Source organism: Misgurnus anguillicaudatus, chromosome 13 (genome assembly GCF_027580225.2).
Source record: "Misgurnus anguillicaudatus chromosome 13, ASM2758022v2, whole genome shotgun sequence".
NCBI lineage: Eukaryota > Metazoa > Chordata > Actinopteri > Cypriniformes > Cobitidae > Misgurnus > Misgurnus anguillicaudatus.
The window spans coordinates 11,140,937-11,168,021 of record NC_073349.2 but is presented as its reverse complement, the minus strand read 5'-3'; the positions used below and the strand labels follow the sequence as shown (position 1 = coordinate 11,168,021).

Here is a 27,085-nt window from a genome sequence, read left to right as displayed (position 1 = left end):
GACTGAAATCAAACTCCTAATATCATCAATAAGACTTAGCCTCAATTTCACAGACACGGTCACAAATATCCAATCATAAATGGTGGTTAAACACATTTTCAGCGGTGGGGTGCTGTAAAGTCCAAAAATAGATGGTTAAACTGTGTATGAGTTGTGTTCAGGGGTGACTTTATAGGCATGTTTATGCCATTCCCTAATTTGCATAATTAAAACAACAACACTTCCAAATAAATGGTACTATCAGAGGCCCCATTTCATTCCTATTGAATTATTTTTTTTCGACTGATGCCAAATAAACATAAAATACAAAGCAAAATAAAATAAAAAACTTTTAACAATCACAATAGACGTGGGGAGATTCAGCAAACATTTAGCATTTTAAGTGTAGGATGGAACAAACATTTGCAGTCTTCTATCTAATGCTATCCACCCTATTACGATGAATAACAAATAGGGCTGCAATTAAATCTCTACTGGTATCTATACAACTCAAAGACCAGCATCAGGTGGACTTTTTGTTAAGAGACGGCTCATTCGTCTATCTACTGTAGATCAGAGGCTCTCAAAGCAGGGTATGGGGACCTCCCTTAGCCAGGGGGTCCGCAAAGTAATTTGATATGTATTACCAGTGGCGGCCGGTGACTTCTTTTTTCGAGGGCGCTCGATGCGAAGTTCGTCACAACATGTATGTAGCCCATCGTGTGTGGTTCTTAATTTCAAAATAAGTGCCTGCTGCAGACGCGTCCAAAGGGTTTATGATAAAAGAGACGCTCGCGTTTGCCAGATAAAATCTCATGTGTAATCAGAGTTTAGTGTTAATTGTGTGTCTTGCGTGTATTCTGTGAACGTGAGCGTCTCTTTTATCATAATTGGTTTTGACGCGTGTGCAGCAGGCACTTATTTTGACAAAACACGTGATGCACACATGATCTCTCGACACGCAGAACAAACACCTTGAAAAGGGAACCACACACATGACACTCCGAACACTTATATTGAATTTGCGCCCCTCGGATGAGCAGTCACGAGCCACCACTGCGTATTACACAATTGTGCTGTATTATTAAAAATGGCATATTTTTTTATGGGGACCATCTATCAACTATTCCAGTCTTGCTACTAGAAAAGCTTTAAAAAGTAAAAAGTATAAATTTTGAGTCAAAATGTAATTAAATAAATAAACCCTCTGAAATGTAAAACATAAGTGGAATTAAGATGATTAAAGCTGAAATGTGTTTTTGTTTATCAGTGAAAAACAGGTCTGAAGTATTCAGGTTGCAAATTATGGTAAGCATTTGCTTAATAACTTTTATAATTATAAGGGAGTCCCTGACCCAAAATAGTTTGAGAACTTCTGCTTTAGATAATATCAGAGGAAAATAACAACTCGCATCCAACGCATTATCAGACATAGTAAACATAAAGGGGTGGTTTCCCAGACATGGTTTAAAGGGACACTCAACCTTTTTTGAAAATATGCTCATTTTCCAGCTGCCCTAGAGTTAAACATTAAATTTTTTACAGTTTTGGAATCCATTCAGTCGATCTTCGGGTCTGGCGGTACCACTTTTAGCATTGCTTAGCACAATCCACTGAATCTGACCAGACCATTAGCATCGCGCAAAAAAATAACCAAAGAGTTTCAATATCTTTCCCATTTAAAACTTGACTCTTCTGTAGTTATATTGTGTACTAAGACCGAAAGAAAATTAAAAGTAGTAATTTTCTAGTCAGATATGGCTAGGAACTATACTCTCATTCTGGTGTAATAATCAAGGACTTGCTGCTGCAACATGGCTGCAGCAAGCGCAATGATATTACGCAGTGCCTGAAAAAAGTCCCAGCTATTGAAAGATACTAAAGGGACACTTGAATCATGACATTGAAAAGTACCAAGGGGACTACTTTCAGGCGCTGTGTAATATCATTGCCCAGCGCCTGAAAGTATCATTGCGCCTGCCGCAGCCACGCCACAGCAGCAAAGTCCTTGATTATTACACCAGAATGAGAGTATAGTTCCTAGACATATTTGCCTAGAAAATTGCAACTTTAATTTTCCGTCCGTCTTAGTACACAATTTAACTACAGAAGAGTCTGAAATAGGAAAAATATCCAAACTCTTCGGCCATTCCTCCGCGGGATGCCAATGGTCCAATCAGATCCAATGGCCTAAGCCAAGCCATGCCAAAAGTGGCACCGCCAGACCCGGAGATCAGCTGAATGGATTCCAAAACAGCAAAAATCAAATGCCCAACTCCAGGAGAGCCGGAAAACGAGCAATTTTCTAAAAAAAGTGGAGTGTACCTTTAAGTCTAGTCCAACACATCCATGTTTAAAAACAGCTTGCATTGAAATATCCTAACATATATCAGTGCCATTGTTTTGTCTCAAGATACATACCAATATTATTTTTTGTAAGGTATGCTTGTAAAACAATATAACTAAGGCCTTGTCCTGGGTTAATCCAAACCCTGTCTGGGAAACTGCCCCAAAATTAATCAAGATTTTGAGTTTACGCTTTAGTGTAATGTGCAGTGTCACGTAATAGATGTTGTTAACAGCAGAGCTAACAGATGATTAAAATAAAATGTGGCCGGTCTGTAAAAACTAATTTTTTGTGATTTACTGTTTTCTACATAAAATCATCAAAGAACATTCAGTGAAAATATAACCTTGATATCTTTAATACTGACTAAGTAAGATCATGTCAAAGATTTAAATCAATGAATGAACTACGATGCTCCAAATCTCATCATCAGCATCATTAGATTATGAGACTTTAGCCTGGATTTCACAGACAGGGTCACATGATACAGTACTAGACTGAACCTGGAAACGGCAGGACAACTAAATATGCTGGGATTTTTTGGGAAGTACTTCATATGAAAGAAAATTAAGGATAAAGATTAAACATTTTTATTTTTTCCCCTCAAAGTCTTTAAAATTATTCATCTTAGTTCATGCTCATTTCAGCATTTACTAATACATTCTGTTAACATTAGTTAATGCACAATGAACTAACATGAACAACTGTATTGGCATTAACTAACATGAACAAAGATTAAAAAATGGTAAAAAACGATATAGTTCATTGTAATGCATTTCCTTGTTATAAAGTGTTACCTAAAACTCTTTTAAAGAACTTATCTAAATTGTATTTTTTCTTGTGTTATTAATTTGCATGACTCATAACACACTAATAACAGACGCTAAGCCTGTGCATACCAGTGCTGTGTTATATATACGCATGTCGAGATTCCAAAAATAACCATCTTACCGCCTCCTGCTGTTAACACGCTTGTGAAAGACATAAACCAAAACACAAAATCTCCATAATGAGAATGTACCATTGTGACAATCTTAAGTACCAGCGGCTTGTAGCTGCAACAATGGTGCCCGAAGCAAAGAAAGACAAGCCTTACGTACACTTAAACATAGATAAGGCACATAGACTCTTGTACAAGTAACCGAATGAGTAAGCAGATGCTAAATGTAATTAAAGATGAGGTAAGTACAAATCATTCACGACAAACAACTTAATACTGATCCTAACTACTTTGGCATGTACATGGAAATAAGGCATTTGTTTTGAGGGATTGGAGATGAAATCTCAGTGCAGTAATATGAGTCATCCCTCCTCGTTCAAAAACCTTCGGCTAGACCTCGTTAGGGTCTCGGATCGCTTGCAAGAAGACAATGATACACCGTACGTAACATGCACACCGCTGTGACGTCGTTTATCCATCACGCTCCTCGTCGGCCATTGGCTCCGATAACTATGGAGAGATGGATCAATAATCTTGCCTCAGAAGCGTTTCGGAGGCTTTCTCCCATGATCCCATAGCGAGGAAGAGGACGGGCAATCAGACCTGGTTGGGGGATGTTCAATTCTTCAGAGTGTTAACACAAAGCCGGTCTCACTGTCGATAATGCGATAATGGAAAGCAAGGAGATGGGGATGGTATTGGCTCGCCAGGCTCTGGAACCTCGTACACTCATACCTGTAATAGCGAGAGAAAGATTTTAAGGCACTGGCTTTTTTTAAACAGATTAACTTGTGATTTATGAATACAAATAAACTAGGATACATAACGGCAGTAAAGGGGGCATCGCTGGGAATTGAGGGATGAAATTAGCCCTGTGATTTTATCACAGTTACTGAATATCAGTGTTCGGCTGTAAATCAGCGTACTGTACTGGACAGCCCGCTGCTGTGAGCGGATTTACATTAACTTCCCAGTAGACGCTCTGAGATACTTTTTCTTTTTAAATTACTCCAATAAATAACTGGATTTTTAGAAGAAAATGTGAGAGGAGCCTGTTCTCCCTTGCCATGGTGCTGTGGGTACTCGGGTGTTGCCATGCAGTAGTTAAAGTGTTCTGTTTGGTACTAGGTAGAGCTGCACGATTCTGTATAAAATCACAATCATGATTCTTTGGCTCAAAATTAAGATCACGATTCTCAAGAACTTTTTTATTTGAAAGACTTACAACCCCTGAACATTAGTTTAATATTAGTTTTTTCAGGTGCAAAGAATTTTGCTTCTGAAAGTTTCAGATAAGTGTAGATAATCTTTAAATTCAGTTAATGTTAACTGTCGAGTGATTATGTTTTCATTTTATTTAAAGAAAAAATTTAAACTATACATTTTAAATAGCCTAAAAAAAACCCTGAATAGGTTTGGGTGCAGATTGCTGCTACATGGATTGACATTAACTTTATGGTAATGGGATATGACGGGGTTCGGCGGCAACCAATCGGAAGGCGGAAATGTTTGGCAGTAACCAATGGGAAGGCGGAAACCTCCACTTGAGAGGATTCCAGAGAATGCATTCGAGCGTCAGAGCGCAGGGCAGCCAGAGCATTTTTTGACGCTCTCGCCGCCACGTTTAATCTTCACGCCCACTAGAACACTTGGGCCAAATACGGGAAAACATCATGTAAGTAGTCAAGTGGTCAAGTGCAAAGACAGCAAGTGTGGTTATTTGGAGGCAGCCAATGTTTCTCCCAGAGCTAAAAACCCGTTTGGAACGGATAAGATCGGGAGAAAGATCCTTTCTCATTCACAACTCATTCTCTTTAGTTTCTGTTTCTTTCTGTCTAACTTCTCGGCGAAAGCATGTGCTGTACCGGTCGAGCAAACACGAGCACATCTGGCTTGCGCAATAATAAATGAGACGTCATTGCGGCCGCTGTTAGTGATTGCCTGTTGTCGCGAGAACTGCTGAGACTGCGTCTTTCCTCCTTGAAATTATAATCCCTGAATCGTAGAAATGGTGGATTAAGATCGTTTGGAGGGTCAAATTGAGATCATGATCTCTGGCGGGTTGCTAGAGCATTGTTATGGAAGTGTTTGAGGGGTTGCTAGGGCACTGCTCGGGTGTTCTGAGGGGCTGACAGGATACTGCTTAGGTGTTTAGAGTAGTTGCTTGGGCATTGTTATTTTAGCTGTACTGAGGTCTTCAGGTTGGTAGGTTATTTAGAGGGTAGGGGAGAGCGGGGTAAGTTGTCACACGGGTAAGTTGTCACACTGTTAATAACTCCAACACTAGAGGCTCTATCTCAAAAATCAAATAGCCACTTTATGTGACTTCTTCTTCTATAGTGAACTTCCTGTTCACATGTGGTCAAGATCACTGTAATCTGAGGTTAGCACAATTTTCTTATTTTTCTGCTTAAAAAGTAAAAAAAAATCACTTTACATTTTATGCAATACAACTTTGTTAGGTGTGAATGTTTAAAATGATTATTTTGCACAAAATAGAGGAGACCGTAAAGTGTCTTTTGATACTTTAGCTAAAGTGATATGATGAGCTAAACTTGAGATTTAGACAACATTAGCACACAAGTAAGTATGGGGCAAGTTGTCTCAATGACTTTGGGGCAAGTCGTCACATCTGACAACTTGCCCCTGTACAAACAAACACATCGAACATGCTCAGAAAACATGATATAGAAAAGAATAAGCCTCAATCTAGCAAAAAGCTGTTTCAAAAGAAAGGGAAGCAGAAATCTGGACCTATGAAAAACAAGGCAGCTAAAAGAAGAAAAATCATGCAAGAGTCATCATCAGATGATGAAGAGTGCTTCTGCCTCGTCTGTGTAGAGCCATTTTCAAAGAGTCGTCCAAAGGAGACCTGGGTAAAATGTGTAAAATGCAACAATTGGGCCCATGATGCTTGCACCTCAGGCCAGGCAATTTATGTGTGTCAGAATTGTGATTCTGGAGATGAGTCCTATTAGTCATACAGGGCATCTGTTTTGTTCAGAGGTTAAACATGTTAAGTTAAGCAAGTTATCTGCAGCGTTCCATTCAGTTATCTGGTTTTATGTGAAAGCCATAGAACATTTGAACCAAAGTTCAAAGTAAAGTGGTCTTGCCACTTAATTGAAATGTGCATTATTTGGATTGAAATAATTGTTTTTCCAGATTCTCCAGGCACGGATGTTTATATTTCCAGTTTGGTTTGAGTTTAAAAATTAAAATCAATATTCACAATTAAGTAGTTGTGTTCTTATTTTTAGATAATCTAGTGTGACAACTTACCCGCCCTAGTGTGACAACTTACCCTCCGATGGGGCAAATTGTCACAAGTGCACAGTCACTATTCAACAGTCTACAACTCTGTAATGAGATAAGATATAAAGATGTTATGAATACAACATATGTGCCCAAGACTTCCTTCTTTCATTTGGTATGAGATTTATACCATTTTGATGTATGGTGCTCAGTAAATGTTAGACAGTGTGAAAAGTGTGACAACATACCCCGCTCTCCCCTATATATGTAAGGAATAATTGACGACGGGCCATTGAATTATAAGAAAATAATGCACACCAAGGTGGTAATGCGGCACGACGCAAAGCGGAGTGCCGTTACACTGCAGGTGTGCATTATTTTCAAATAATTCAAAGGACCGGAGTCAATTATTCCTCTTATACCACGGTTACCACAGACATTGCTCTGGTGCCTATTTTTAAGACATTTGAAAAATTAGGTGTGCGGTTTACAGAAAAATAATCAACACCCATAGAACATTTCTCAGCCAATCAGAATGCAGCATTCAACAGACCCGTGGTATAAGTAAATATATAATATGGCTTAGGTCAGGGGATTTTAAACTTTATGATGCCAAAGACCCCCTAAAAAGTATGTAAATTATGTAACCCCCTTCCAAACATATATACTTTTATGTACAATGGGTAGAAAGTAATACAAAAAAGGTAAACAGTGTTAGATAAATAGTAAATGTGATATTATAAAGTCCAAACAGTCATTTTGGATGTATAAACCCAAAGAGATACCTTTTGAGTTCAAATGTATTTGCAAATCTCACAATAAATGTGAGATAAAGTAGACTGAATATTAGAAAAAATAAGAAAGCAAGAAAAAGAGATAAATGAAAAAAAAATCTGGGGACCGCTTAGAGCCTTATGATTATCTGGGAATTTTTAACCGCCAGGAAAAATTGCTCAACTTTCCTTAACAAGTGACACTATTTTAGTTATTACTTTGGTCTATAGGACAGTAAACGGCAAGCAATGTATTGAAGTTGAATACTATGGGTTCCAGAATGGCCCACAAACATTTCTTGCTAAAAGAAAATTTATTTTCGAAAAGCAATATACAATCATGAGGCCCAGAATGCCTAGCTATGGCCTGCAGCACCACTACAAAAGGTACAGTATAATTGGTAATTGAGTATAATGAGCCAAGTAGTTTTCTATCATAATTATATTAGTGTTTAGCTCTAAATCAACATACAGGTGGATAGTCCAGCTTTCTGAATGGCTTTACATTAACTTCCCAGCAGATGTTCTCTGTGCTGTTAAAATTACTTCAGTAAATAAGTAATTAAAGCTAAAACAGGCTGTGAAACCTCGCTGTCGGCGCTGCTAATAATTTCCAATATTAACAACCAAGAAAGCCATTGTTTTTTTATGAAAGCTAGACATTGCAGACCACCGGATGAATAATGTTTATAATAAACCACAGAGAAAGGCGTCCTCCACCGTTGCGTCAGTCTGTAACGTTGTGTTCACTGGGGAGCGGAGACGAGCCGGCAGAGATAGATGGCCAGAGCTCGGGCTAGTTAATAAAGATAAGACTGCTTAGCCCAGTGGAGAATAAAAGGTGCACAAAGAGGACACGTCAAGTCTGTGAGAACTCATTTAGAGATTCGCATTAAACTCAGTAACCGAGCATCCACGCCGAAAAACTGCACCTGCGCCGTCGGCACGAGGGAACGAGAGGAGAACATTATGAGGTCAACTGTGCATTGTTTATATATTATACAGGCCCGTGTGTTTAATGTCCCTTCGGCACTGGATACTCATCTTTTACGTCATGGCCCTGGAAATGAGAGGGCAGGATACACTTTAAACGTGTCGGCGAGTTGATCGATGCATGGAAAATGTAATATTGTGTAATGATGTAGACATTAAAATCGAAGAGCCAAAAGAAAAACAACAGAATGGTTTGTTGTTAAAAATGATACAATCAATTTTTATATATATATTCATTATTCAGGACTATTAAACTAAGGTGCTTTTTCTCAAGGGCAATGACGAAATGAATAAAAAATAATAAACACATTTGTTTTATATTATAACGAAATCAAAAGAAACTTAGATTTTAAATAGCATTCAACCATTATTATATTACATAACACAGCACTATCAAAAAATAAATAAAATAAATATTGGCTGCATTTCTGCACCACCAAACACGTTACGATCACTCCCTCTCTCTGCCATTGGTCGAAATAACAAATAGCCACACTCCAAATTCACACCATTGGTTCGTTACATTTAATTCAATTCAATTCAATTCAATTCAATTTTATTTATATAGCGCTTCTCACAATTGGTGATTGTTTCAAAGCAGCTTTATATTAATAGAAGCAGTGGAAAGCACAGAAAATCGACAGATAACACAACATAATACACAATAGCACAAGCAGCTAAATTTGCTGCGATTATGAATCAACATTATAAGCGTGCGTATTACTAATGTAACGTAAAGAAGAGAATGCTAAGTTAAGCCCAAGAAGGCTGCCTCCCCGGGTTGAAAAACCCCCAGGAGAAAAAAAACCCCAGACTTTTTAGCCGGGGAATTAAAAAAAAGTCCTAGGAAGGAAAAACCCTTGGGATATATATATATATATTAGGGGTGTAACGGTACGTGTATTCGTATCGGACCGTTTCGGTTCAGGGCTTTCGGCACCGAAAGGCCGAATGCAATCTTTTATGTGCGGAACATAATACGTGCGTTTCCACACGAACATATTAAGTGGCGGGAGTCTCCGTGTTCAGCTCAAGTCTTCTGTCAAACATATAACATAATTCGGCCCGCAGAAAGATTTTTATTTACTTAGTTGTATATTCGTTTGATTATTGATGTAAACTTTTACGTGTCTTGTCTAAAAGTGCATGTTAAACGCGTGTCAACGCGCTGTTTTGTTCTTTCAAAAGTGCGTGAGAGGATGCACTTCTTTCGTTGCTACGTAATCATGAGACGCGCTTTCTGTGACAGCGAAAATAAGGAATGCGTGATCAGATTTTTCATCTGCACCTCACGTCAATCATATCATCGTCACAATGCGATCAGCTGGTCGGGACAGAGAAGAGCTTCAATATGTGAGTTAAACAATCCAAAATAAATCAAAACAGAACATTTTTGGTGGCAAAAATGTAGGCTAATAGTTCATAAATGTATTCAGGAATGGAATTTGTTAGTTTAGTGCAAGGTTTAAGTAGAAAAAGTTTAAGAGAAGGTTAAGAAAAGAGTTACCTACTGTTATAAAATAATGTAAAAAAGAACTTTGCAGTAGTATTTTATTTATTATTTTTTCATTTTATATATATTTTATATATTATATTTTAATAAAAAGTGTTTAAAAAAGTGTAAACAAATTGTAAAAAAGTTTATAGTAATAAACAACCTGCAGGCATCAGCTGGGCATCACGTTGAAGGTCAGCCAGTAGATCAGAGGTGTGCCGACTTTCACATTTACCAGAACTGGGTCTTTTTGTCTCATTGTCCTCGGAATTTATGCATTTTATCCAAAGTGACTTTTTAATCAGTATGTGTGTTCCCTGGGTTCAAACACATGATCTTTTGCGCTGCTAACCCGATGCAGTATACAGTTCAGCCAACTTTGTAACGTCTTTAAACAGACAGATACTATGTGGTGCCACTAATGGTGCCCAATTGAAACGGCTGACGTGTAATCTCGCAAAAAAAGTGAAATCTTACTAAGCTTATGGATGTTGATGGGTTCAGTAGGGGTTCCCTCTCCCCCGTCGCTCAGCGCTCGGATCTGAATGATGTAATCATCATCGGCGGGTAAGGTGAGCTCCACCGAGGTCAGGTTTGTTGATATCGTGTTAATTTCTTTATGTCGGTTCCTCCTGTAAGACACCTGGAAAGAACAAATAAGAAATGTGTTAACAACCACACGCTATTTCACTCGGTAAGGGAAGTAAAATCAAATTATCATACACGGTAGGAGACCGCGGTGTTTATTAGCACAGCTGTGTAGCTCTGTACAGCATCTATTTTCCGGATGCCGTGTAAATTCGTTTATTTTTAATTTCTGTTTCCTCTAAACTGGGTGATATTACAATGCACAAGAGAAATAATATATGCACTTTAATGTCAATGTTTTCCTAAATGCTCGAGGGAACCGAACCAACTAATACGGTTATGTGAATATAATGCCCTATAAATTGGCGTGGAGGATTACATTGCTGGGAAGCACTTACCTGATACCCAGTAACCTCTGACTCCATTTCCAGCGAAATGACGGGTTCCCAATGAACGGTGAGCTTGGAGCCAATCAGGTTCCACTCCACGTTCAAAGGTGGCTGCCCGGGTGCTGAAGGGAAAACGGTGCACGTAAATAACCGACTGACTTCACGGAGAAAGCCAGCAGAGGCGCCTGGCTGTCTTTTATTTGATTTTGTACTAAACCATAAGTTTCCTACTTAAAGGAACTGATCGCTAACAAAAATGATGTCATGTGATGTCATTGCGTACCCTTATAGAAAAAACCCACATATTTAGCTCAATGCTTTTAAGCGAATACTCACGGGACTTTCTGGTGGTCACGTTGATGGTGGGTGAGATGGGGCCGGTGCCCGCCGTGTTGAAAGCACTCACAGTCAGGAAATACTGAGTGAATCCTCTCAGGCCACTGATGTTAACCTTGTTTTGATTGGCAGACACTCTGACTTTGCCCATGGTCTCTGGTTTTGTATCATCCTCCCAGTACATCACCTGATTCCAGTAAACGAGAGAAAGCATAGGCTGTTTCATATATCCATATTACACCGTGCTGCCATTATGTCCAATGCAGTAACACATGGTAGGTTTGGGGTCACATTGATGAAGAGTTTCGGAGACCAATGTGCTGTATAATGCGTTCTCCGTGTCCTTAAATAGGACCACGAGAAGCCATTTCTCCCATGCTGCAGTGAGGGTCGCCCATGCATACGGTACAGGACAGCCTTTTTTGATTTCGAATGGAGCGTTTCCATGGGTACGCAGGGAATTTAGGTGCAGCGTGGGAGATGACAGGCGCTGACAATACACACGATGCATTTCAAAACCGGACCGAGAGTCATTTCCATTTAGAAGAAGGGACGCACCTCGTAGCCCAGCACTCTTTCGGGGGACGAGGTGAGAATATGCCAGATCACTTCAATTTCAGTGGCAGAAATGCTTCTGGCCCACACGCCACCAGGAACGCCACTGGGCTCTGAGTGAAAAAGACAAGAGAAGGAGATGAATACAGAAGAGAAGAGAGAATAGGATAGGGAGAAGACTAACAAATATGTTATTAGAAGAGAGCTGAGAAGACGACAAGAGAAGGAAAGCAAAGAAGAAAAATTCAGACTATATTTTAAAAGAAGATCTCAAAGAGAGGGAGAAGTACTCAGAAGAAAAGAAAAAAATGAGAGGAGACAAGTACAGAAAAGATGAAACCAGAAGAAGGGGTCTTAAAGGAATAGTTCACAGAAAAATGGTCTAATAATTTACTCACCCCCTTATGCAATCTCAGATATATATGACTTCCTTATTTGTAGATTAGTGGTCTTAAACTGGGGGGGTGAAATGTGTTGCTTTTTACCATGTTTGGAAGATTAGCTCACAATTCAATGCTGACAGGTTTTAAAGGATTAGTCAATTTTCTTAAAAAAAAATCCAGATAATTTACTCACCACCATGTCATCCAAAATGTTGATGTCTTTCTTTGATCAGTCAAGAAGAAATTACGTTTTTTGAGGGAAACATTTCAAGTATTTTTCTTATTTTAATGGACTTTAATGGACCCCAACACTTAACAGTTTTAATGTAGTTTAAAATTGCAGTTTCAAAGGACTCTTAACGATCCCAAACGATGCATAAGGGTCTTATCTAGCAAAACGTTTGTCATTTTTGGCAAGAAAAATAAAAAATATGCACTTTTAAACCACAACTTCTCATATTCCTCCGGCTGTGTGGCACAACCTCATGTAATACGTCATCACGTCAAGAGGTCACGGATGACGTATCAAAACTACGCCCCAGTGTTTACAGGTGTGTAGAAAGAGGACCGTTCCGACGTTGTTGTATGTCGAATGATACCAATTAATGTCTTTTGTGTCAGTTTATTGTTTAAAATGGTCTGCAAATGTGCGTTTCATTTATGTAACACGTGACCTTTCCACGGCATTACGCAATTACGTGAGGTCGCGCTGGCTCGTCACAGGACCGAAGAAAGAAGAGAATTTCTTCTTCGCTAGATAAGCTAGATTATGCCTCGTTTGTGATTGTTTATAGAGTCCTTTGAAACTGCAATTTTAAACTGCATTAAAACTGTTAAGTGTTGGGGTCCATTAAATCAATTAAAATGAGAAAAATCCTGAAATGTTTTCCTCAAAAAAACATAATTTCTTCTCAACTGAACAAAGAAAGACATCAACAGTTTGGATGACATGGTGGTGAATAAATTATCTGGATTTTTTTAAGAAAATGGACTAATTCTTTGATATCATCTTACTACCTCATCAATACCGGATCTGATCCAGAAAATGCAGATGACCAAGCAGATTTGCCTGCGCGGCTTCTAACTCGAGTCATCATTTACTTTGGGATTTGTACCTTTGCATATTGTTAACATGTACTAATACACAGCAAAGGAAATGTAAAATTGTGAATTGGATAATAGGTGCTCTTTAAATTCTAAGTTTGAGATTCTTTTGTGTCATGATTTTTTTGGGAGGAAAAAAGTTTGAAAACCACTGCTTCAGTTAAACACAAACTGCATTTTGCTCACAAAATGTAAATTTTTCATACACTTATACGACCCAAAACTGTTGAAGTCTTTTCAGATCTCATTGGTTCAGGTGTCGCCAATGTTGCGTTTTAAGCTCAGATCTGCTTGTTTTGATTTTAATTTTGCTAAATACGCTCAATGGGTTTTCCCTTGCAAACCCCTGATTTTGATAAATAAAATAGATTATGAGATTATGAGCATAAAAGTTCGATTTCCCTCATTGATTTCAATCTTTGACTTGATTTTACTCAGTCAATATTAAAGATATTAAGGTTATATTTTCAAACAATGTTCTCTACATTATTAAGCATGATTTTTATGTAGAAAACAGTAAATCTAAAAAAAATGAGAAGCTGGGTTTTTACAGACTAAGTCACATTTGAATTACATTTTTGATGAATGTATGTGCATTTTGGAGACATACTGGAGCCTCTATTGGTGTATATAAAGTGACAGATATTTATATAAAAACATGTTGAACTGAATAAAAAAAGGAAGTTATATACATCTGGGATGGCATAAGGGTAAGTTTTATTTTTAGGTGAACTATTCCTTTAAAAGTTGGCAGACAATGAAGACAGGAGATGGATAAGAGAGGGACATCACACTTTTTTCTACAAAGCTGAATCTCCAGTGGACAAATAAGGGTGAACGTAAAACTGTAAATGACTGGTCTTTATTGTAATGGGTCAGTGGAGTGACACTAAAGAACATTATCTGTACAGAAATTCAATTAATGCTGTAGCTTACTGACAGACCACTTTCTACCCGTCGCTCCATTGAGTAATAACTAATATCAAACTGACAATAAAGAATCCCATCTCATCCTGACCAGCTAAAAGATTCCCACACTGCCACTTTAAATGCCGAGCGTGCCACTCACAGGTTTCAACGTTAAAATCATCTGACATTTACAAGCACAACATTACATGCAGCTATTACAGTATGTCCTTTCATTTGTAATTGCTAAAAAAATGTTTCTCGGACATCTCGGAAAGTACAAAAGACTCGTTCTGTGAAATGATTTCAGGTGAATTGCGGTGAGTGTCAATGTTAAAAGAACAGAAAATTGCCACTCATGATTTCAGGAGAACCATGCTGGGTCACTAGTGGCTTTGGGCATTTGTGTTGACGTAGGTGGCACTTGGGTGTTTCAAACTATTAATGAAAAACGTGTTTAAGTCACAATGAAAAGGAAGTAGCGATTGTCTTATTTTCTCCATGGTGACGCATATCCGAGTAAAAGGCTTTTGAAATGAAAATAAGGTAGGGCTGGAGTTGAATTCGTCTATCGAGAATTGATTGGACTGTTGAAAGTTGGGTCATGTTGCTATTTGCTGTGATCTTTACCCGCCATACCCTGTGACCAGAAGTAAAGAGAGATTGTTTCGAGGAGGGGAGGAGATTTGCATTTTTGATAAAAGTTCATGAGTACGCATTAACATGTAATCAATAGGGAATGAGATAGAGCATATTTGGCGTGCTGTCCGAGGGGAGTGCTCCGAGCTTGGAATTTTAGCCCAAACCCAGAGTACTCTCTTTAACTGGGACAGATATACTAGGTTTAACTGGGATAGATGTGCAACCCAGTCTCACGAAATTTTGTGATATATTCACGTAACTTTTTGATTCTGAGTTGATTTCTGTTTACATGTAACTGTCATGTATTGGTTACTCAACTGTTTTGTCCTTTTTTCTTACCATTGACGGTTCAGTTTAGGGTTAGATTTATATAAAATGTCATCCTTACCCAAACCCAACTCTAACCCTAACGCCAGGAAGTGACAATGGTTTGAAAATAAGAAAAAGCAGTTGAGTAACCAATACCTGACAGTTACACGTAAACAGAAATTCGTGATACCATCACGAAAAAACACGGAATCAAAAAGTTACGTGACTTTATCACGAAATTTTGTGAGACTGGGCTGAGATGTACTAGAGAGTGTGGCGATGGGGTGGAGGAGGGATGCTGCAAAACTGTTATGGGACAGAGGTGACAGACGGCTATTAATAGACACCTCTTCGCGCTGATTGGTTGGATCACATGACCATGCTCCTCTCAAACTTTAAGTTGAAATAAACTTCATACTATGAGGGCACATTAATTTTTAAAATTAAATGAAGCTCACAGATCAGTAATTCATAATCATTAATATTAAGTAATACATTTAAAAAATATATTTATAATAAATAATTAATAACAAAAAATAATGTTTTTAATTATAATTTCACTGTGACTTTAAGCATATAGTGTGTAAAATAAAGCAGCGTACACTGCAGAAAGTTCAACATCAGGTTGAAATGTAGATATATTTACTTACATACTAGTCAACATTTGAAGTGGATCAAAAAAGTTTATCAAAGTTGCCCTAATGCTGCGTTCACACCAGCCGCGGTAGAGGCGTCAAGCGTGAGTGATTTCAATGTTAAGTCAATGTGAAGACGCATTGCCGCGTGTCTGGAGGTCTCGTGGCATGAATGAGGCGTTTAGGCAGCGCGGTAGACATGATTCCGCCTCATTCGTGTGTCTAGTTCGCGTGAATGCTGCGAATCGAGCATTGCTGCGGCAAACACAAGAGTTGAAAAAGTTCAACTTTGGCGGAAAAAACGTGCCACGTTAACCTATCAGGAGCTTGCTCTAGTAGTGACGTAATTACAGGATGCGAGCGGAGTCGCAAAAGCCCCTCCCATGATGCAAATTTCCACGTGAATATATCGATGACTAGAATTGTATGCGTGGCTTTTACGCGCGAATGAAGCGAATAAACTCAAAATGTTCAAGCGGCAAACTAAATTTGACACCTCAAACGCGGCTGGTGTGAAACCACGGTAAGACAAAAACGGGAATTGGGTATTGGTTTTAAGACAACTTTTGTAGTGAATCAAAATCATTCATAAATGTTGACTAGTGTATTTACACCTTACTCACCATTTTCAGCTGAAAACACGATTGTTACAGGGCTGAACGGTCCCTGGCCTTTGGTGTTGTAGGCACCGACTTTCACATTAAATGGAGAGAAGGGAGGAATGCTCTCATTACGGTACACAAAGCGGGACTGTCCCGGCGCAGAGGTGACGGCGTGCGTCCAGTTGACCTCCCCCAGCGGCCGAAAAGCGATGATGTATCCGAAACCGTCTCCGTTTTGAAGTTCCTCAGGCACAGGCTAAGAGGGAAACATGAAACTATAGTGATATTAAAACATACAGACCAGATTCAGCCTCGGGTTCACACCCAGTGCCACTCCAAATCCTATCCGTGGCCCTTCGAGAGCGCAAATGAACCTCGTATTATTACGCAATCGAATCTGAATTGAATGCCATTACGGGAGTGAAGGGCCCAGATGGAAAACAGGCTTGGCTTTGACTCGGGTAATAAACACCCCCATTCAATTCCATTTAATTAGCCCAAACTATTACCTCGCGCAGAGGGAGTGATAATATAGACAGATGACTTACCTCCCATGTTATCACTAACTCTGACTTGGAGCCGCCCCCACCTCCGACATCAGCGGGGGCAGTGTCGGGAACTGTGTGCAGGAAAACAAAAGAAAGAAGAATGGCAATGTTTTTGAAACAGCAGCGTTTGTCTTTCTTGTTGCTTTCTGTTTCTTTTATCCAAAGCTTCAAATGAAACAAAGCTTTTGTGGGCAGGATCTGAGTTAAACAGCGTTCAAGAGTCTCTCCACAGTAATGCAAAATAAAAATTTAGTTTGTAATACACAGAGGCACTCTAGCATTAAACGCATTAAAATTGTATCACGTTTGAGAAATATGAGCACTTAAAACATCGATAGACACAGCTTTACACGTCTCGCCATTCACTGACCTCTGATCGAATGTAAATTACTTTCTCAAACTGGAAAACTCTAATATGATTAGCTGACTTTACACCTTTTATGAGAACTTGGGTACACAGGGTTTCTGACCAGTCCAAAATTTCCAGGTCCAGTTTAGTGACAGCAACATTGAGAATTATTCAAAGCAAAAAAATAAAGTGGAAATTAACATTTTTGCTCATGGGCATGTGTGGTAGGCCTGTAGATAGTTTGTTTATATTAGTTTTGGACAGTAAACAAATTCTTATTATAAAGTAAATGCATCATTTCTGTGAATTTACGGACGTTTTCTTGGACAACCATTGAGTCTGCTGCAGCATGCTAGTCTGATAATGTGGTTTTATTCATTACAAATAAACCTGCCCCTCATATCTCAAATAAAAACAAAACCAATCAAAAACCCCATAATGTCCATCTTAATGGCATGCTTTTCCTGTCTACGTAGATTTACACGACAACAATGTACTAAAAACGAAAAGTTTTCCTTTGGGTTTTTTCCAACCCAGGCTCACTCGGCATACGATCCTCTGCATACATTTCTGCATAACTTGAAATACGTTTCTCCTTTAACATATAGCTGCATCCTTCGACATTTCGTTCCTGTCACGGTTAGCCGTGTGATTTTTTTAATGTAGTGGGTTGGTATGCTTTGGGTGACGTCATTATAAAGCCTCCTATGTAAGTTCCGCCTGCATACGATAAAAGGCGCATCGTATGACGTAGACCGCTTCTCATACCGGGTTGGGTGATCAATAGCGTTGGGTGATCAATATCGTGTATGCCACCGATTTGTCCTGGATGTCTTGCGTTTTGTGATGTCTGGGTAGGTTTCTATCCTTTCTATATGTACACGAGATGCTTTTATTTGAGTGTATGTAATGCATGTTTGATTTACATAAAGATATAGACTCTGTAAAGCAGCAGTGCTTTGGTGATACGGTGCTGTTGGGTTAAGCTCTGTGTATTGTGCACTTTCCTTTCTACTTATCCACTGCATGTGAGGCTCGGATGATATTTTGGGTAGGTGGCATTCGTGGTGTAAAGTGTGTTTGTATGAGCTGGTAAAGGACCCAATAAGATCCTGTAAGAACTATGCAGATGATGTGTTTAATATGATATTTTCTGTTAATTGCGAGAGCGGAGGAAATAACTAAGGTGTACAAGACGCTATATTAAACTTCTGCGAATGACTGATTGTGATGCTACATCTTCAATGTAATGGATAGGAATTAAGGTAATTCAATGTTTTTACAGTTTTATAATTATTTTTGTATGGAAGTGTTTATATAATAAAAAAAGATGTTTTAAATGCAATGTATTAATCATGTAAAATCGTGTTAGACAGAGTTAACTTGCTTGCCAGCTTTTAATGGAATGACCACTGTTTTTCCCAGTATTATAAAGTGTTTGAATTGATTATATTTATTTTCTTGTACTTGTATTTTGATGTGATTTTTTTATTTTTATGTTTTTTATAATTGTGTTGTTTAAAAGCCATTTTCTTTTAGTCAAGTAAAAATAGCAGGCTTTTAATTGCTGTAAATGTATGGCTATCCAATATGATCAAAAAATAATTTACAAGTATGTTAGAAAAGGTTTGTACTGTAAAAATACTTTATTTGTAACAAACAGGAGATAAAGAATTTACAAACGTGCGGAGAGCCGTTTCAGCACCCTGACAGCGCCATGAGTTTTTTTTAACGCATTATTACTTAAAAATGTTTCTCATCTCACCATATCCAGAGGTACAGAGTCATCATATACAATAAATCCGTAGGGTACCATTTAAAAAACATTTAAAAACAGATGCATTTCTAAGCATTTATAAGCAACACATTTATTTACTTATCAGGCTACAGGTGAAACAGCTCTTTATGCCTTCTAACGTCTCGTAATCAGGCCTCATTTATGTCCAAGAGACTCAATAATAATCTTTTACATTTGAATGCTTTACTTTTTTTATAATTTAAAGCTTTTTTGCGCTGCTGCGCATCCATGTGTGTGATAAGCAAACCCACTTTGTCGTCTTGTTTATAGGCGCTTATTAACGCGCTCATTTAATAACAAAAACACTATTGCGCCATTGACTTTAGACTTTAGGTTTTAGTTGGTCAATATCTATTTTAGTTGCCTCAAAATTGTAATGCGCCAACAATGCACCTGAACACACCTCGTTGTTAGATCAGAACACCCATGGGCGCAAAAATGGGGACTTTACGTCCGGAACGTAGTCCATATGCGTATCTTCAACAAGCATGTGTATGACAAAGAACACAGAGAAGACGAATGACATCAAAGTAGCGCAAGAGCGAATCAAAATCAAACTCCTAATGATTTCTCGAATCGCTCTCATGGTACTAAGATGTCACCTGCCTGTCGGTTTTTGCGGCGCTGCATGAAGTCAAACAAAGCTAATGTCAGGCTGTTGGACGAGACCACAAAAATAAAACTCAACGGATTTACGTGATTTAGACAAGTCATTCCACCGAGGTCAGAAAATACGAAAATCCTTCCTGATGGTAAAGACATCTGATGTATCCGCCAGTCAGACAAGTATGAACTAAAAAATTTACTCCAATAATATTCAGTATTGTCTGCTTTGTAACCTTGAATGAACCTGCATCAAAAACAGAGAAAAAAGCACCTCCAGTGGACACTCCAACCAAAAAACGATCCATATATACCAGAAGAAACGTATTTCAGGTTATACAGAAATGAAGAGCAGAGGTACGTAATTCCAATGAGCCCATGTAAAAAATTTTCGCATATAGACGATCACTGATTTGATGACTTAAAACGGTGTATTACATATTGTCGCTGTCCTTCCGAAAACTTGTATGTTCGAATTCACTCTTTCGAGAAATAGAATAAACACTTTTTTTTAACGATTTTGTGAGTTTTGTCTAGTTGACAAGCAATTTTAATACTTTTAATTGATGGAATATTTGCAAAACCCACTGACAAACATAAAGAGTGACCAATAATAATAAGTTATGACAAAAAATGAAATTCACGAAATATGGAGATACAAGATTTCAGAAGGACAGCAACGATATGTTAGGCCGTTTCATCGGACGCACGTGCGTAACGTGATTACGCGTCTGGTTGGAACTTTACTTCCGGTTTCTGTTTGTCTAAAGGTCTGACTAGTTGTTGAAACTGAACTCTTGAACAAATACCTAGTCGAAGATAACAAATGTTTTGGTTTCTTGGTAATCTACGTGTTTTGCTTGTTATATAAATAAACTACTTTAAAATGACTTTATTCCGTTATTTATTCTTAGCAGAGTTTATAGGAAGTTACATATTTTCCACTGAAGCTGCTTGTTTATGTTGTTGCTGCTGAAACTGTCTTATGTTTTTCTAGTTTACACTTTTTTTCGGTTTTAGCGATCCCTAAGTGGACGCCGTCACCAAAAAGTTGCAGCATGGACAAGACTTTAGCCAAGTGACACTAAAGCACCGGTGACTCACCTGCATCTTCAGTCCTGGTCTTAAGAGAAGCTGGACTTGGCTCGCCTACACCAACGCTATTTCTGGCCAGGACTCTGAACTCGTACTCCACCCATGCATTCAGATCCACCACTGTAGCTGTCAGGGTATTCCCGTCAATCACCTCCGGGACTGAGCGCAAACAGAAAAGCTGCGGCTTAACCACAATGACCTGGCTTACACAGTAAAGTCAACAACAGAAGCCTCATCCTGAGCCAATGTTTATAGTAAGCTCGGTATGTCACACACATATAAAATTGTTCTATTTCAGGTCTTATTTCAAGGTGGGATATTGTTTCACTGAATTCACATTGCGAAATCCAGATTAAGTCATTCTGCGTTAGCACTTACAGCTCCTTATATATACTCTAAAGCAAGCATAAGCTTCTTTTAAAAAAGCAGATGAGACCCGCTATGGTAATTTCAGTCTCTCGCTGAATTGAAGCTCCGCTTGACTAGCTTTAGCTAATCCTGTATTGTTACCCGTGTTCACCGCCTGCCAGCCCACAGTGAAAGCCGTCTTGGCCTGGATGATATAACTCGTGATGGGGCTGCCGTTATCCTGGCCCGGTCTCCAGGAAAGCTGAGCCGTGCTGTCCGTGATCTCTTCCACCGTAACACCATCTGGAGCTCCCGGGGGACCTGATCCAATCAGGCAATTAGCAGCGAGTTAGCAATTAGAAATGAAGTTACCTTCAATGACGGGTAACCTTGTTCACCTCCCTGCCAGGAATCTTATTGGCCGACCTCAGCTGTGTGGTATAAGGCTGATCTCAAAAAGATGGTATAACAGATTTAGAAAGGCGAATCGTAGTAAAGCTGGATATCCAAAGGTTTATTTGTACGGGACTGTTTTCTTAACAGCTAAAGCACGACAGATTGCAAAGAACCAATTACAACGTGCAGAGACATGTCTTTGTGCTTTAAACTTCTGTACACATTTAAATCCTGCTGGGGGAAAATATAAAAAATGAAGCAGGTTTTATAATGTTTAAAAGTCTGACAGGGTTTCTTTAACATTATAAAGAATAACTCAGAGCATGTCAATCTAATTTTTAGTTTGAGAGGTATTGATCCCTTTAAAACACATTTGATAAACAGCTTTCACCTGTTCCTCTGTTTAACCTAAAGGGAACATGTAATAAAGGATTGATGCAGTTATAGCTTAGGTCTGTGCGATATATCTCTATATATTTATTATGTATGTGCACATTATGTAATTTTGCATATAGATTTTTTCTGGTGAATAAAAAACAAATATTATAACACTTTAGTATGGGGACCCGTTCACTTTCCAACAAGTTGCCTATTAGCTTGCATATCAATGGCTATATATTAGTTCTTACATATTAATGCATGACCATATTTTACATCCCTTAATCCAACACCATAAACGCTACAACAACTACCATACTAAATATTAACAAGCATTAAATGTAAAGTTTATTGAAGCTCTGCGAGTATGCATTTGTCACTGGGGGCGGTACCTTTTCAAAAATAGCACTTTTCTACATAAAGCCCGGGATACACTGCACGATTTTTGGCTGTACCAGACGAAAGATTGCCATTGTGAAACAATCATCGCGATTTCTGTGATCGTGGCTGTTCATCGGCGGTCCTATGTCGCCTAGTGAGAGAGGTTCAAAGACGGAAGTTTTCCAGACTTGCGTCCAAAGAAAGCCTACGATAGTTTTCTGATAGTGTCAGAAATTCAGCATAGTCAACGCACAGTGTGTTTGCTGCTACGACTAGAGGTTGACCGATAGTGTATTTTACCGATAACTAGGTTGGTCCGTACTTGCCGATAACTGATTAATCAACCGATAGTTTTTTAAATGGAAACTTAAAATATGCAGCTAAATCATGAATAAATGTAACCAACTGGATATAAACTAATGCAAGTGGATGGTGATAATCATGACATGAAACATTTGAGTTGAATTTATCTTTTGTTTGAAGTACTACTAATATTAACATTGTGTCAGCCTTAAAGGATTAGTCCATTTCTTAAAAGAAAAATCCAGATAAGTTACTCACCACCATGTCATCCAAAATGTTGGTGTCTTTCTTTGTTCGGTCGAGAGGAGATTATGTTTTTTGGGGAAGGCCTTGCGGGATTTTTCTCATTTTAATGGACTTTAATGGACACCAACACTTAACACTTAAATCAACACGTAACAGTTTTTTTTCAACAGAGTTTCAAAGGACTATAAACGATCCCAAACGAGGCATAAGGGTCTTATCTAGCAAAACGATTGTCATTTTTGACAAGAAAAATGAAAAATATCCACTTTTAAACCACAACATGTCGTCTAGATCCGGTCCAGCACGACCTAACGTAAATGCGTAGTGACGTAGGGAGGTCACGTGTTACATATATAAAACGCACATTTGCGGACCATTGTAAACAATAAACTGACACAAAGACATTAATTAGTATCATTCCACATACAACAATGTAGGAACGGTTCTCTTTCTCCACACTCGTAAACACTGGGGCGGAGTTTCGCGTTCGTCCTCTGTGACCTCTTGACGTCATGACGTATTGCGTGAGGTCATGCTGACATTTCAGGACTGGATCTAGATGAGAAATTGCGGTTCAAAAGTGCATATTTGTTATTTTTCCTGTCAAAAATGAAAATCATTTCGCTAGATAAGACCCTTATGCCTCGTTTAGGATTGTTTATAGTCCTTTGAAAAACTGTTATGTGTTGAGTCAAGTGTTAAGTGTTGGCGTCCACCAAAGTCCATCAAAATGAGAAAAATCCTGCAATGTTTTCCTCAAAAAACATAATTTCTTCTCCACTGAACAAAGAAAGACATCAACACTTTGGATGACATGGTGGTGAGTAAATTATCTGCATTTTTCTTTTAAGAAAACAGACTATTCCTTTAACAACTAACTTAAGGTCCTGCTGTTGTTTCTCTGTTAATTCGGCATCTAGTCAACAAAATGTTTTCATGATATGAAGCAATGGATGCAACTCGGAAAAAGTATCGCATGGATTTTTGCCGATAGCTGATTGTTTCACCAATGAACTATTGTGCCGATTAATCGGCAAAACCGATTAATTGGTCTACCTCTAGCTATGAGCTCCGTACTGGTATTTGTTTACCACTAGAGCATGCTGGTGACGTTGCGCTAATGTGTGATGCAGCCAGCAAAGCCTCCGTGTCATCATCATACAGTCCACCTGCTTGTCGTACCCAAGTTTAAAAAAAATCCATGTCGCACAGTGTGATAAGGTAATGATCTTATAGCAGTGCAAAAATCCTAAAGTGTATTCCGGGCTTTAAGGATTCATTTTGGTACCTCAAAGGTACACATTGTAGTGATGGGAAGTTTGGATAATTTTTCTGATTCGGATCTTTGAATCTTGTTCATCAAAATGAACAAATCTTTTTTGAGTCATTTCATTCTTTTCATTTATTTAAATATGATTACGTGTTATTTTAAAAATTCCTCAGAGCGACCACTTATGCAAACAATTATGGAATTTCTAACAATTTATGGAAAATAAAAATGCTTATTTAATTTTTGACTTAAGTTTTCCATCCAAATTCTAATAATACATTTCCAATGGGCACTTACCTTTCACAATTAAAATGGCTGCCACCGACAAACTCTCGACATCTGTGTCGACCACACAGACATATTTTCCAGCATGTTTTAGTTGTATATTTCGTATCATCAGATCTCCAGATGTGCTCTACAGATATAAACACACACACAAATACACATTACCATCCGCCTTATCAAGGAGGACTTGAAAGCGCCACTAAGATATGCGAGTTGTTTGTAATGCCCCACATCAAGTGATTCAGTAAGCGTGGACGTCCCACTGGGTTTAGTGAATAAAAATGTGGCTGAACTCCACAGCTAATGGGCGACTTTTGGCAAAGCTTGTTTGAAACGTCCGTCATGGATAAACATTCCCTCCGGCCAACCCTTAGGCTTCTTTAGCACTGCACAGAATCTAGCTTACAAACCTACTGACTAATTGGCTAAATAGAGCTTAATTACATTAAAGACGTAGAGTGATTGGATTTGGTGTGCCGACACCCCATGATACCGAAGCGTGGATGTGATGGAAACAAAATCCAAATACTGCAATTAATCTAATAAAGAAGGAAGAATGTTTTGCATTAAGATGAGGAACTTTGAAAGTGGAGCAGAAGCAGTACTCTAAAAAGGCAAGTTATTAAAGATATTATCATACTGTAATATAATAACACATCTAATTATAAAGTTATGCAAGAAAACTTATTAAGATTGTGGAAAATATAAATATATGTCATTGTTTGCATCAACATGCAATTGCACATGTAGACTGCTAGCAGGCAATGTACACGGGCATGTTACTGGTATAACCCACAGTATCAATGCAAAAGCCAAAGAAGCTGCAGTTTGTTGTGTACGTTGTTGGAGAAGCATCAGCAGTGATGGATGTAAATCGACAGTGACTTTCATTGCAGCTTGAGTTGTTAACTCTTTCCCTGCTAGTGTTTTTAAAAAAAGTGTCAGCATTTTTTATGATTTTCAACCAGGTACTCTGGTTGGCACAGGCCAAAAACATGCAAGTTAGGTGAATTGTAGATACCAAATTACACATTTTTACCAATACTTTTTCATGACTTTTCCATTAATTTCCAGGCAAAAATCATGACCCAGACAATTCCATGTATACATAATAAAGAATAAAAATCCAATGAAAATTTGCCTTTTGCTTTGGATAAATGCCCAAATGTATATGTACCACACTTAAACTAAATACAATGACAGGCTATTTGTTTTCTTACATGTACCAGTAAGATGGTTACCAGTGAGTAGGTTTACAGTAAATAAATGGGAGGCAGCAGTATTAATACATAAAACTAATAAAATATCCAGTAACACTGACATCACCTTAAAATGACTAATGTGACGAAGAAAACTGTCTTCTGAAATATAAGATTTGAAAAATTAACTGAAGTCACAGATAAGAAAATGCCACTCAATGTTGAGGGCATAGAACAGTTAGTTTACACCATGAGCCAAATTTTGGCAATACAAAGCCTACAGGGCCACAATGTTTGCTCTGCTATTGTTTTTTTAACAAACAAAAAAACTGGAAGCAGGCCAACTGTTCCTGTTCATCTCCACACTGAATATACTCACCATTTAATAGTAGTTCAGAAGGTCACGAAACTCAAAGTTTGGATCATACAATGTTTTTCCAGCTACATATTAGATCATTTTTCAGATCAGAAAAATAGGGGCTACTGTCGCTTTAAGAGCGAGTTCTGCACATAGCCTTTTTCACATTTTTTTTTACTGACATGAATGAATTGAATTGAATGAATTGAACTTGCTCTCAGTACAGTTAATGACTTGCCGGCTTCGCGGGAAAGTGAAAGTAAACCCGAGTGCACGTTTAAACGCGACTCAAATACCCGATGCCTGAATTACATACACCATAATTACCCAACCAAATCTGTGAGAGAATGCAAAAGCATTTAAATATATTTGTTCTCTCTATAAGTCAAGATAACCCGAAGAGCAGGGCGGAGACGCATTTAGCTTTGGGAGCCCTGTGCAAGCATTCCCTCAACGTGTCTGATCGCAAGATTGCCTGATTAAAATGTTATGTTTTACTGTACTATTTTACTGTACTTTAAATGTATTTTTTGGAAAAAATCCATGACTTTTTAAAACCATTCTGGGTTTATTCGTTTTCCAGCACTTTTCAAGTCCTGCAAAATTAAGTTTTAAAACTCCATAACTTTTCCAGGACCGTACCCTGGTATAAATAAACTTGGCTGAATCCACTTGTGTATGAATTAACACTCTGGGGTGGACTGCGGCGCGGGCCCCGCAAGCTCTTTATTTTTCATTCACTCCGCAAAGAGACTTAGATAACTCTGCTGATTTTGGACATAGAGATATGATTCATACATCATTTAAAATGTTAAAGTGTCTAGTTTTTTTCTGTCCACTCCCAATAAAAACAGAATGTTGTGCTTTTCGCAAAATTAAGAAAATAAACATGAGGCTCGTTTTGTTCTCTCTCCCTCAGTGAAGTACTTTCTCAAACGCGTAAGAAAAATAAACGGTAACTTAACGAATACATGTCATAGAAACAAAAGATAAATGTCTACATAATGCAAGTGAGATCGAAAACATATATTGTCATTCGGTGTAAACTGTATGAGAAGGAGGACAAGTACCGTCTCTCTCTTGTTACCTGAGTATCTTTAATGAGATGAGATCGCCACACCCCTGCGCCATTGAAGTGAATGAGCAGAAACATCCATATGCATAACTCGTGCCTCCTGCAGTCAATGGATACGCAATCCACAATCCAGTCTCTCCATTCCTTGTCGTTTCATCCGAATGCACCAAACACGACATCTAAATCCTTATTTACTTGCGTATGTGTGTCAGTATCTCCAGA

At 38.3% G+C, this 27,085-nt stretch overlaps 1 protein-coding gene across 2 annotated transcripts in view; it reads right to left on the bottom strand.

Moving 5' to 3' along the window:
• Positions 1–2,220: 2,220 nt before the first annotated feature.
• Positions 2,221–27,085, bottom strand: part of cntn3a.2 (contactin 3a, tandem duplicate 2) — a 116,266-nt gene continuing 91,401 nt past the window's right edge. Inside the window, exons 13-22 of one of the 2 annotated variants that reach the window (XM_073875003.1) lie at positions 24,244–24,361; positions 21,135–21,293; positions 20,634–20,783; positions 16,780–16,850; positions 16,253–16,487; positions 11,654–11,763; positions 11,096–11,282; positions 10,769–10,881; positions 10,260–10,425; positions 2,221–4,001 (exon numbers count right to left, since the gene is read on the bottom strand). In XM_073875003.1, coding sequence (XP_073731104.1) covers positions 3,901–4,001; positions 10,260–10,425; positions 10,769–10,881; positions 11,096–11,282; positions 11,654–11,763; positions 16,253–16,487; positions 16,780–16,850; positions 20,634–20,783; positions 21,135–21,293; positions 24,244–24,361 — 1,410 coding nt within the window. In that variant the 3' untranslated portion in view covers positions 2,221–3,900. The remainder of the gene's footprint in view (positions 4,002–10,259; positions 10,426–10,768; positions 10,882–11,095; positions 11,283–11,653; positions 11,764–16,252; positions 16,488–16,779; positions 16,851–20,633; positions 20,784–21,134; positions 21,294–24,243; positions 24,362–27,085) is intronic. The other variant, XM_055188235.2, reaches the window with a different exon arrangement.